At 41.8% G+C, this 12671-nt stretch overlaps 1 protein-coding gene across 2 annotated transcripts in view; it reads left to right on the top strand.

Annotated features, from left to right (window-relative positions):
- The window catches only part of MANBA (mannosidase beta), a 134686-nt gene extending 126880 nt beyond the window's left edge, over positions 1 to 7806 (top strand). For both annotated transcript variants that reach the window (XM_007999408.3, XM_073017520.1), the window contains exons 15-17: positions 2559 to 2701; positions 3518 to 3775; positions 6556 to 7806. In XM_007999408.3, coding sequence (XP_007997599.3) covers positions 2559 to 2701; positions 3518 to 3775; positions 6556 to 6780 — 626 coding nt within the window. In that variant the 3' untranslated portion in view covers positions 6781 to 7806. The remainder of the gene's footprint in view (positions 1 to 2558; positions 2702 to 3517; positions 3776 to 6555) is intronic.
- Positions 7807 to 12671: the final 4865 nt, after the last annotated feature.

Below are 12671 nucleotides of genomic sequence, written 5' to 3'. Positions count from 1 at the left end.
TAGATGAGGTTGTGGACTTCTGAAACTGAGTTTGATTCAAGAAATGGGAGAGCCCAATTTTTGTAAATATTCCTTTAAATGATTCCATGTAGATTATTCCTGAGTTCCTCAGGAAGTATAGGTCTGTGGGGGGGGGAAAAAACACTCAAACTCCAAGTGCTTTTTTGTTTTGTTTTGTTTTTTTGTTGAGATGGTCTCACTCTGTTGCTGAAGTGGTGCAATCATGGCTCATTGTAGCCTCCACCCCACAGGCTCAAGCCTTCCTCTCACCTCAACCTCCTGAGTACCTGGGTCTATAGCTGCACATCACCATGCCTGGCTCATTTTTGTATTTTTTTTCTGGAGACAGGGTTTTGCCATGTTGCCCAGGCTGGTCTTGAACACCTGGTCTCAAGCGGTCTGCCTTCCTCAGCTTCCCAAAGTGTTGGGATTACAGACGTAAGCCACTGCACCTGGCCTCAAAGTGCTTTTTAAATTCCCTCACTCCACGACAAAAATCCACCAGAAGACTTCTGTGACCAGATGTATGGGAAACTTCCCCCACACACCAAGCAAGCAATCACTTCTGCAGTGGACACCACGCGAGTGCCCTCCAATTTAAGTCTGACGCTATCTACCTACAGATTGTATCAGATTCCATAGGTTGAGAACTCAGTTCCACAAAGCTACCTTCCCCCTTTAGATAGCAGTCACAAGTCTGAGCCTCTAGAACTTCTGACTGACCAGCTTCAAGCTGGAGTTCCCATGACCCCCTCTTTGGGTTTAATTTGCTAGAATGGTTCACAGAACTCAAGGAAACATTCTGACTGCTGTATTACAAAGGATATTTTAAAAGACACAAATAAACAGCCATATGAAGAGATACATGGGGTGAAGTTTGGAAGGGTCCTGAGTGCTGGAACTTTATCCCTGTGAGGCTGGGGTGTGCCACCCTCCAGGCATGTGGATGAGGCGTGTTCCTCTTTCTGTCAGCCTTCACGTGGTCAGCTATCTGGAAGTTCTTTGAACTCTGTCCTCTTGGGTGTTACAGGGAGACTTTATTGGACAGCCATGATTGATAGCCATGTAGATATGTGATTGGACAAAGTGGGTATGATCTAATACCATTAGACTGAGTGGGGAAACATAGCAAGGCCTGCCCATTCAGCTTCTTGGCCTCTGTGTGAAGCATTTCCTCCTCCAAGGTATGAGGCAGGACACCTTCTGAATGAGTGTCTTATGACCCACAATCAGATTAGAGTCCTGCCTTGGGCTGGTGAAAGGAGGGAAGGAGAAGATCAGAAAGATAGATTCTGTTTTCTGAGGCCTGCTTTTGCGTCCTAACGTACCTCAACATTATAATGAGTCTGTAACAAGGGCTATGGTAGTTGTGAGCTAGGAACCTGTATTAGTCTGTTCTCATGCTACTGATAAAGACATGCCTGAGACTGGTAATTTATAAAGAAAAAGAGGTTTAATGAACTCACAGTTCCACATGGCTGGGAAGGCCTCACAATCATGGCAGAAGATGAAGGAAGAGCAAAGGGACTTCTTACATGGCAGTGGGGTAAGAGAGAACTTGTGCAGGGAAACTCCTTCGTTATAAAACCATCAGGTCTTGCGAGACTTATTCATTATCACAAGAACAGCATGGGAAAGACCTGCCCCCATGGTTCAGTTACCTCCCACCAGGTCCCTCCTACAGCACATGGGAATTATGGGAGCTACAGTTCAAGATGAGATTTGGGTGGGGACACAGCCAAACCATATCTAACTGTAGAAGAAAAATTTTATATATATATATATAGTATCACAGTAGGAAAACCCAAGTACCAGAGCTTGGCTGTTTTCTAAACCCTGGCAGGATCCTGCCTGCCTGAGGTAGATCACCAGCTCCTTGTACTTATTAGAGAAAAAGGGTATCAGGGAGAAGCTGTGACAAGTTTTCTGTATCTGCTTCTGCTCTGGGGGCCTCAAAGCCCCCGTTTAACTGCTGATTAGCCAATAAGTCCACTCCTTATAGTGCCTGCAGGTGGGGAGGTATTTGTTATCCCTTATCACCCGAAATGGTTATACTTTAAAGCAATCAGTAGCTACCTAGAATCTATAAGTTATTATATAAGTTATTATATACAGTCATGTACCATATAACATTTCAGTCAACAACACAGTGCATATATGATGGTGGTCCCATAAGATTATAGTACTGTATTTTCACTGTCCCATTCTATGATTAGAATTACCTACAGTATTCAGCACAGTAACGTGCTGTGCAGGTTAGTAGCCTGGAGCGACAGGCTATACCATCTTGGTTTGTATAAGTACTCTATGATCTCACAGTGATGAAATCACCTAACAGCATGATTTGTTAATGCCTGCCCAGATGTTGTAGGGGTGACATGACATAATGTCCAGAGTGGCTCAGAGCCCTTCACAAACATGGGTGCCCTCCACTGTTGATGCTCCCTCACATGCTCACTCCCTTAGAACCCCGAGGAGCCACACGCAGCTGGGCCATTGGACAATGCCTCTCTGACTACTTGACCTTGCCATCTCCTGACACTCTTGATTATTTTCAGAGTATGGAGGAAAGTGGAAAATGCTTCATTACTTTGCTCAGAATTTCTTTGCTCCACTGTTACCAGTAGGCTTTGAGAATGAAAACACGTTCTATATCTATGGTGTGTCAGATCTTCACTCGGACTATTCGATGACACTCACTGTAAGTTACTTGGATTGTTTTCTAAGATCGAAGGGGACTTTTAGATGATTTCTTTAGTTGTTTGGTTACATTCTTTTGGGAAAATAAAAGAGAAATTAATTGAGAGTCAGAATACATATATTTTAGGCTAAAACCCTGCCATTTATGATGTGACCATAAGCAAAACCCTTCACATCTTGGTGATTCAATTTCTTCCTCTGTAAAATGATACGAGTCTATCTTCTTATGGGGTTTCTATGAGTAGCAAATAAAATAACTAGATGAAAGCAAATCACATATGCTATAAAGTACCCCTCAAATGCAAGGTTATTTATAATTATGAGAGGCTGGAAATAGTCCAAACTTTATAAAAAGAAATGCTTAAAAATGGCATGTTACAGTGAAAAATCAGTAAAGCTATTCAGAATGGGCATGTGGAAAGCAAATTTGTATTTAAAAAACAAATTTCAGTAAAAAGAAAGGCTAGAAACTCAAAGTCTTAGGTGGCTATAGTTTAGAGGACACTAATAACACTGAAAATAGGTCACATTTACAGAAAAATTACAACACACCAGGTACTGTGCCTTCCATGGATTATTTTTTAAATTCTCACAAGAGTCTGTGACATTACTGCTGTTATTTTCATTCTACATATGAAGAAATGAAGACTGAGAAAGTCATATAGCTAGCATTTTGCAGGACTTGGATTAACACTCAGGTTTCATAGTCTCTTAACCATTTCTGCTACCCTGACTTGCAGCAATTATTACTACTATTGTTCCTTAAAAACACAGCAACCAAGAATGCCTGTTTTTATTCTGTTTTATTTCTCCCCAGGTGAGAGTCCATACGTGGAGCTCCCTGGAGCCCGTGTGCTCCTGTGTGACTGAACATTTGGTGATGAAAGGAGGAGAGGCTGTCCGCCTCTATGAGGAGCCAGTGTCTGAATTGCTGAGGAGATGTGGGAATTGCACACGGGAAAGCTGTGTGGTTTCCTTTTACCTTTCAGCGGACCATGAACTCCTGAGCCCGACCAACTACCACTTCCTGTCCTCACTGAAGGAGGCCGTGGGGCTCTGCAAGGCGCAGATCACTGTAAGCACAGGTCATGGCGGAGGGCAGGGAACTGTGGCCTTGTGGGGCTCTCCTGCTCTTGGGCCAGCTCCTTGCGTCCTGAGATTTGCATGTCTCCCCCTTGATGCTGGGTTTCCCTGAGGCCTGGGGGAAGATTGGCCTCTTCCCACTAAAAGCAAACACCAAATGATTTCTATTTCTAATCCAGGATTTGTCAGAGTTGCTGGTGACCACCACTCATTTGTCCCATCACTCCTCCTTAGTGGGCAGGTGCAACGAGGGAGAGGAGGCTTGAGTCATCACCACTGCCTGCATGTCTACTAGGTTCCAGGCTCTGTTTTAGGTGCTTCACTCCCTAGTCTCTGACTTTCACCACAGCTCCAGGCGTTATCATCTGCGTTCTGTAAGTGAGGAAGGCAGTTTAGGAGGTTAAGTGATGAGCTCGAGGTCCTGTAGCTGGGAAGCATTGGAGCCCAGCTGACGCAGTCTAATTTTAAGTAGAGTCTATTAATATTCACTCTAGTCTCTTTGATTTATTGCTTCAAAGTAGCTAAATCACCAAATCTTTTTATAATTGCCAAGATATAAAAATGGGATGATCAGGATGTGGTGTTATAAAAATTGTGCAGCTGGAGAATTTGGAAGTTGTCTAGTAGTTTGAAAACCTTTCCTTCCTTCTCCCCTACACATAGCAATTGGAAATATATGTACGTATATATGTTTTTAAATTTTGTTATCCTATCTTCTGGACACTTGGGAAATACCTTTCTAGAAAGTTTTATTCTCTGTTTTTAGAAAATTTAAAATTTGTTTTACACTTTAACTTCATAGAGAAGGATTTTCTACATTTCATTTAGAAATAATCTTATAAAAACACCTAATTCTTGTCTTTCATTTGAAAGAGGCCTAACAACTGAAAACATACCTTCTTTCTATAGTCACATAATAAAATCCACATTATCAAAGAAAATGACATACTCTTACATATTTTTTTTTCCAAAAAAGAAAAAAAAATTATGTACTGGATGAATTTGCAGTCTCTAAACTTATGATTTTGAAAACAAGATTGTTTTCTTTCCTGAGTTAGACCTTCATTACCTTGAGATGGGTAATTGGGGTGGGAGAAAAGCAGGGCTCTTTCTTTGTTCTACCTCATTTTGATTTCAGTGAGGCTTGTCCTTCTTAAAGAGATAAAATGATAGTAATAATCATGTTAGTTAACGTTTATTTCAGGGTTAATATAGACTAGGCACTTGGCTTCTTTTCTCAAGGGAGATGTCAGAAACTTGTTCTCCCCCTCTCTCTGAAGCCAGGGTACAAGCTTAAACCCCAGGCTCTGCAGTCAGACAGACAGAGAGGAGATTTCCAATCCCAAGAAGATAACCAGCGTGAGCATGGCGCCAGCATCTCTTTCGGCCTTGGTCTTCCAGCAGCAGAAGCTGATGCTACCCTTTCAGCTTGCTGGGCAGGCTAGCATGAGCCACATGGACCTTGTTCCTGTGGCTGCTTTAGGACCTTCATGGGAACAGCTGGGCGGTGTGATCTGGGAATCTGCCATCTAAATTCAAGCCTGAATCTCTGATCCTGAAGAGCTACCCGATGCACTTTATTAAGCTTCTTTTCTGCTTCTATCAATATAGGTTTCCTTGTTTATAACTCAGAACCCTGAATGATAACATATTACACAAATATGTGAGGCTAAATTATATATAGTGAAAATGGGCCGGGCGCGGTGTCTCAGGCCTGTAATCCCAGCACTTTGGGAGGCCGAGGCGGGCGGATCACGAGGTCAGGAAATCGAGACCATCCTGGCTAATACGGTGAAACCCCATCTCTATTAAAAAAATACAAAAAATTAGCCAGGCGTGGTGGTGGGCTCCTGTAGTCCCAGCTACTTTGGAGGCTGAGGCAGGAGAATGGCATGAACCCAGGAGGCAGAGCTTGCCGTGAGCCAAGATCACTCCACTGCACTCCAGCCTGGGTGACAGAGCCAGACTCCGTCTCAAAAAAAAAAAAAAAAGGCCCTTTGAAATTCTTTATGTCACACATAACATATTATGTAAGACTGAGATGTTGCATCACAAATGCACACATTAAGAAACCAGGTTGCACTCAGCTCCATGCTGACACTAAGAGACGCTTGCAAACCCCCCACTCTGGGGAGCAGCGCATCCTCACTGTGGGCATATGCGATTCGACTAATTAAGTGGAATGGAGCTGACATGATTTAAATTGCACTCTCTCTTTTTGCTGCTATTTTGTGGAATTCACACATGTAAAAAAAAAACACAATAATGTGACTTAACAATGCAATAAAAGAGAGAAGCTCTAATGGTAGAGCTTTTGTAAATTTCTGGCAATGGGCTTTCTAGATTTCTGGATCTTTTCAGAAGACTCGAATGTAAGCTCCACAGTTGGGCTCTGTAGCTAGGTCCAGATATATCCTTAGAAAGTCATTAAAACCACCCAGGCTGTATGTAAAAATGTTGCTCTCTTGATGATACGCTGAGAAAAACTGTAAAAGATGTAGAGCTTTGAGCTTCTTGTGAAATATTCTCCTTAATGATTGGAGACGATGTGTTTCCTTGGTTTGTGATTATAATTTGGTAACTTTCCATAGCGTATAGTCATTTTCCATGTATTGTTATGTGTTTGAAACTGCACTGTAGCAGTTGTAGAACCAAAGTTGTGGGCAATGCACTCCTTATTAGGCCCACATAAATGTTTCCAGGAACTTATACAGACTGTATCACTCTTCCCTCATCCTTCACTTCATTCATTTTTTTTTTTTTCTTTTTCAGGCCATCATCTCTCAGCAAGGTGACATATTTGTTTTTGATCTGGAGACCTCAGCTGTCGCTCCCTTTGTCTGGTTGGATGTAGGCAGCATCCCAGGGAGATTTAGTGACAACGGTTTCCTCATGACTGAGAAGACACGAACTATATTATTTTACCCTTGGGAGCCCACCAGCAAGAGTGAGTTGGAGCAATCTTTTCATGTAACCTCCCTAACAGATATTTACTGAAGGAATCTAGGTTGTATTTTCAGTGGACAATGGGAATAAAGCATTTCTAAAGCACTGGCTGGAGAGGAAGGCAACAGAGTCAAGGAGAGAAGCCAAGAGACATGTCTGTGTGCCGCCACCCGTCTGAGCGATTGCTCTGCGAAGAGTTGTACACTGAACACTTTCAGGGGAGGCTGTTTACCCAGGCAATGTCCTGAAACAAACCTGTGCCGGGGTGTCCTGGAATCTCTGCCAGGACTGTGTTTTTAGCCCTTCACCTTTCAGCTTTAGCAGGACCTGAACCAGTTATAACAAGATGGCCCTGCAGCTGGTTACAAGAATGTGACATGGCAGGATCTATAGAACCAAACGGAAGGTTTTGAGGTGATGTAGGTCTTTCATAGTTAGCTTTGGGGAATACTGAATACACAAATGAAGTGCTTTGTTATTATTTCAGAGGGAATGGCGATTGAAGTGCTACAACAGAGATTTCGTGGTGGTAGCCATATTGATAGACAATTTAGGAGGTTTATTGTTGCTATTTGATTACTGTTTGGGGTAGGACACTTTTTTCATTTATGGGTTTTGTTGTAAGATATTGTTTTAACAACAACTTCTTTTTTTAAAGGCTGTTAGAGTGATCTTCCTTTGAAAAATGTGCTTACATGGAAATGAATGTCACTGAGATCACTGGAAATTTCTAGGGGTTCTGACATTGGTCATCACCCATGTGGGCTTTAGACTTGGCTAAATCCAATATGCTTTCCATTGCAAAGCCTGCGAATTGGATTTAAACTTGTTGGCCCTGGCAGCAAAATGGTGTTCCTTTTAGCTTGAGTTTAAATCATTTTATTTTTATTGACTAATTATAAATTGCTATAGAATTGTCTTATTATACATTATTCTGTTTATAAAATTACATTGATGATAAAGCAAATGAGGCAAAATGTTAATAAGTAGCTATTTGGGTAAAGGTATATGGGTATTCTTCTGTGCGTGTGAAATTAGATGAAAATAAATGTTACATAAATTACGTTGACAACTTGATATTTCATCTGTGGCTTATTTAACCATTCTATAAATATTCAATTTTGCCCAATACTGTGCTGGGCCCTAATTTCCATTTAGCTGTAGTTATTATTCTGCTTGGTAAACTGGGCGAGTTTGAAGAATCCAAACTAAGACATGTGAAAGGTCTTCTCTGGACACAGTCATGTAATTGGTTATAGAACGGACCAACAAGGAGTGTTTGGCTTTAAAACTAAGATATTATTAGTGGTTTTGATTGAAAAATGAGAAGCATTATGTTCAGTGACTCTAAAAGTAGCTACAGACAATCCGGTCTTCTCCTTCAGTATCTAAGAGTATCCTTATTTTTTATGTTCACACACACACACACACACACACACAAACACACAGCCTTATCGAGGGGACTAGGACTTAGGGCTGGGACTCCATAGAGTCTTACTTGATAAATATTATATCATGTTCTTATGACTCTTGCAAATCCCATTTTAGCAAAGCGTTGCTGCGGGCAGGGAGGACTGCTCTTCTTCACACCTGTTCGTGTTCTACCAGAGGCCCTGAGAAAGGGCTTTCAAGCTGATGGGCCAGAGTACACTTTGTAGTTCGCCCTTCCTAGTTCTATTAACCTGAATCAAGTTATTTAACTTCCTGTGCTCAGTTTTCTTGTGGCTAAATGGGAGTGGTAACACCCACCTTGTAAGTTTGTTTTGAAGAATAAATAAAATAATTTAGCTCAAGGACTGGGCCCCACATTGGCACATAGTGACACTCTGTAATGGCAGCACCATCCTGGGCCTGAGCTTGGTGTCCTGCAGAGGGTGAGGCTTCCAGTCACAGTCTCTAGATTCAAATCCAGGTTCTGAAGCTTCTGACTGTGTGACCTTGGGCAACAATTCAACCTTTTGAACTGTAGTTTCCACCTCTGTAAAATGGAGCTAATGATCCCTCACCTTCAAAGGTAGTTGTGAGGCCTTAACAAATAGGGTCTGGAACAAATTAAAATGCTAAGTATATGATGATTGTACTTTTTAACATCACATTCATTATCACACAGTTAGTACAGAAAGCAATAGTAAAAATGAAGTGAAGAGAGGCAAATGGTAAGTTCTTACAGCAAATTCTTTCTGAAAATAATACCAGAAAAGAATAATTTGTAAGGGAAGAATAAATTAAAGGACATAAATATATGCTGACACCAGCTTCTAAAAGAAAAGAAATGTGCCATATATGTATTATTCCCATTAAGGAATAGTAATAGCCAAAACATTCTTCCACAGTTCATGTGTGACAGTACAGTTAGCCATTTCTTACTTTTTTCATGGTTATATCTCACCATGCAGGAATACAGTCCGATGCACTTACTCTTGGCTTTGAGTTTCTGATAGGGTTTTTCTGTTAGTGGTTGTATTCGTCCATTCTGGCATCGCTGTACCTGAGACTGGGCAATTTATAAGGAAACGAGGTTTAGTTGGCTCACAGTTCTGCAGGTCGTACAGGAAGCATTGCACCGGGCATCTGCTTGGCTTCTGATGAAGGCTTAGAAGTTTACAATCAGGGCAGAAGGTGAAGCAGGGACAAGCATGTCATATGGCGAAAGCAGGAGCAAGTGAGAGAGAGTGGGTGGGAGGTGCCACACACTTTTAAACCACCAGATCGCCTGTGAACTCAGAGCGAGAGCTCATTTATCACCAAGGGGATCTGTGCCTATGATCCAGACACCTTTCAGCAGGCCCCGCTTTCAACACTGGGGATTACATTTCAACATGACATTTGGGTGGGGACATATATCTAAACAATATCCTTAGCTGTGCGAATAATAGGATAAAAAGACCAGAACCAGGTCCTGTCATGCTCTTGCAAAGCACATTCCAGAGAGAGTGGGGTGAAGAGAGATCAGTTCCCAGGATTATATCTTCCCATTTCAGAACAGAGAGAACAATAAAAATCATAATTTTCTCATTCACATTCATGATAACTCTTCTTATTCTCTCTCTCTTGTGTTCCTTACTTGACTTTTCAATGTGAGACATTTTCAAACCATGAGAAGTCACTTGGAAAATAAATAGAAAGATTTTGTTCTCTGTTGGAATGAAGGTGAACTAGAGTGCAGAAGAAATAAAGATATGTTTCCCTAACATTCCTAAAGTGACAAAGACCTGAGATAGAAAGAATATTCTCTTGGGCTACCTCTGGCTCTCAGATATGAAACTTATTTTCCAGCTTGGTAAGATTTAGGGAGAAAAGCAGGTAGGTATTGTCTGTGTGAGAAATTCAAAGCATTTGAAAACATCCCCAGAGTCTGGCTTGACTGAATGCAATCTTATTAATTCAATAAGCACATGCAATTAAAAGGGTTATGCAGAAAAGACAGTTATATTTCCAAGTGAATGGGAGAAATCTTGTTTTCTAATTGATTTATTAGAGGCATGAACCAGAGTAGCATACAAACCTTAAAATCACTGGCAAAACAGGTATTAAGACATGTTTATATTCTGCCCCTAGACACTGTTTAACTTAAGGATTTATTCATTCATTTATCAAGCATGTATTGCAGGCCACTCTGAGCAGGCGTTGTCCTTGTCACTGGGGGTATGGCAATGAAAAAGGCAGACAAGTCCTAGTTCTCATGGACCATCTATTGTAGGGGAAAGAGTCACTAAGCCAGTGAACGAGGCAATTCCAGCTGGTGATGAATCCTTAAGGTTAATGTGACGGCGACAGGGGAGCAACATTAGATAAGGCACCATCTTGTTCGATACTTTAGGGAAGCTTTTTGGAAAGTTTATGGTAAAAGTAAGTGAAAAAATTTCAGTTAAGAAATGAGTCTTTAAAAACCTTTGTTGTAATTAATACATAAGGGAAGAAAAGCACAAAATCAGCTGGTTAGCTAGTTGAGGCTCTGAGTCTGTGGTCCACAAGCTGGGGGTGAACTAACCTGCCAAGACATCTTTAAGTCCTTGAATGGGGTCAGTGAACGAGCTTAGCAATGAGAAGAGCAATGCATCACTCTTTCATGTTTTATAAATATCTCTCCTTATTTCTGTAGACACGGGTTACCGAATCTTGCCGTGAAAGAAAAGTTTGCTTAACCCCTTAGGTTGGTCTCTGTCTTTAAACAAAATTTATTGAGCTCCCCGTGTGCCACATCATGCTATGCAGTGATCAAGTACACATGATTATAACAACACCTAAGTTACCTACAACTCTCAGGAAATGAGACATTCTGGCTCACGAACATTTCTGTTTGGGAACAAGCACTCATCCCTGCCTCATCATTTAGGTGGGAACAACCCTCTTGTTCTGATTCTGTTCCTGTTACTTTTTGTTGGTTTTGTGAAATGTACTGGTCCACTGCCAGTCGTCGGAGCAGACACTGTTGGCTGGCCACCTCACAGCCAGATCCTCCTCCTCTCTGTAATAGAGGTGGCCGTGTCCAGCCTCAGAGACTGAATCATAATTTGTTATTCTAATCCTAGTCCCCTTTGCCAGTGATTGAGGTAGGGTTAGGCCCATGACACATTTCAAGAATGAATCATAAGTTGATGTCTAATGTGGGGTTTCTGGGGGAAGGTTCCCCGGCCTGATAAGAGATAGACCTGAGGTGAAACTCTCTGCTGTTGGGTAAAATTGAGAAGTTACTTGAGGGCCTGGAACACTTGGAGCTGCTGCAGCCTCTTTTTGGTGACCTTAAAGAAACATTTTTGACGCGGGGTGTCAGAGATGTTTAGCTGCTAAATTAACCCTGCAACCTTCTAACTTTGGTCTTATTATAACATGGTAAAAAATAAAGGCTTAATTGTTTAATCTTGGAGTCAGGTGTTCTGATTTTACAACTCGAAGCATCCTAATTGATACAGCAGTTAAAGGTGTGGCCACTGAAATCAGACTGACTCGTGTTTCAGTCCCAGATCCACCAGTAGTAGGCTGTTCTTCACTGGATACAGGCTACTGAGCCTTTCTGTGCCTTAGTTTCTTTAAACACAGGAATAATAACAGTATCTGCCTCATAGGTAAATTGTGAGGTGTAAAGGAGATAATGCATAGATTATTGAAAGCACATGATAACTATCCACCAAATGTGAGCTATTACCATTATCATTGCCTCTGTGTGAAGCCATCAGAACAAACTTAGGGAGGTGGGCAGAACTGAACGTGTGCAGGCATGGGTGGTGGCTGTGAACAGCATCAGCCAGGGGAGCTGGGGGTGTCAGGGGCAGCAGTGAGCCTGCGAGAGGAGCAGGTAGGACCTGGATCCCCCTACACCCTGCCTGGTCATCCTGAAGATTTAGGTTATATTTGGCAAGCAGGTCATAGTCTAGACTATGTTTTAAAAAGTTGAATTACATGCTAACATTTAAAAAGGGAAAGATTCCATGTAAAATATAGATGTATCTATCTCTGATCTTCTTGTAATGGTAGTTTTTAAAGCCCTTATTTGTTTAACCCACTTACAGTCAGGCATTCTCATGTTATAATTAAAAGCAGCCTCGTGGATAAAGGCATGGGTCTTTGAGGTCAAACAAATCTGGGCCTTGGAGAGGGCAATGTGGGCACCTGGGTGTCCTATTAGCTGGGGGATGCGTCACCTACTTCCTTGTGCTGGGATGCTGCAGTGGCAATGGTACCTCTAGTGAGGAAGGCTGTTGGGGACATAATTTGCCAAAGTGGGTGAAGGAAGGGCCCCTGTTCTTTTACAATGAGCTCTCAAGCCAAAGTGGGTGACTGGCATGCTTCCCTACCCATATTTTTGGTATTGGAATGAAAAGATTTTTAACTAGTCAACTTACAAACACGAGTGAGATTTTGCCTTGTCAAAGATCCAAACTGTGTGTGCGTGCATGTGCGTGTGTAAGTGTGAAGGCTGCGTGTGGTGCAAGGATTATGGG

This window comes from Chlorocebus sabaeus, chromosome 7, assembly GCF_047675955.1.
Source record: "Chlorocebus sabaeus isolate Y175 chromosome 7, mChlSab1.0.hap1, whole genome shotgun sequence".
In the NCBI taxonomy this organism is placed as follows: domain Eukaryota; kingdom Metazoa; phylum Chordata; class Mammalia; order Primates; family Cercopithecidae; genus Chlorocebus; species Chlorocebus sabaeus.
The sequence above is the reverse complement of the archived record's forward strand: the minus strand, read 5'-3'. Positions and strand labels throughout refer to the sequence as shown.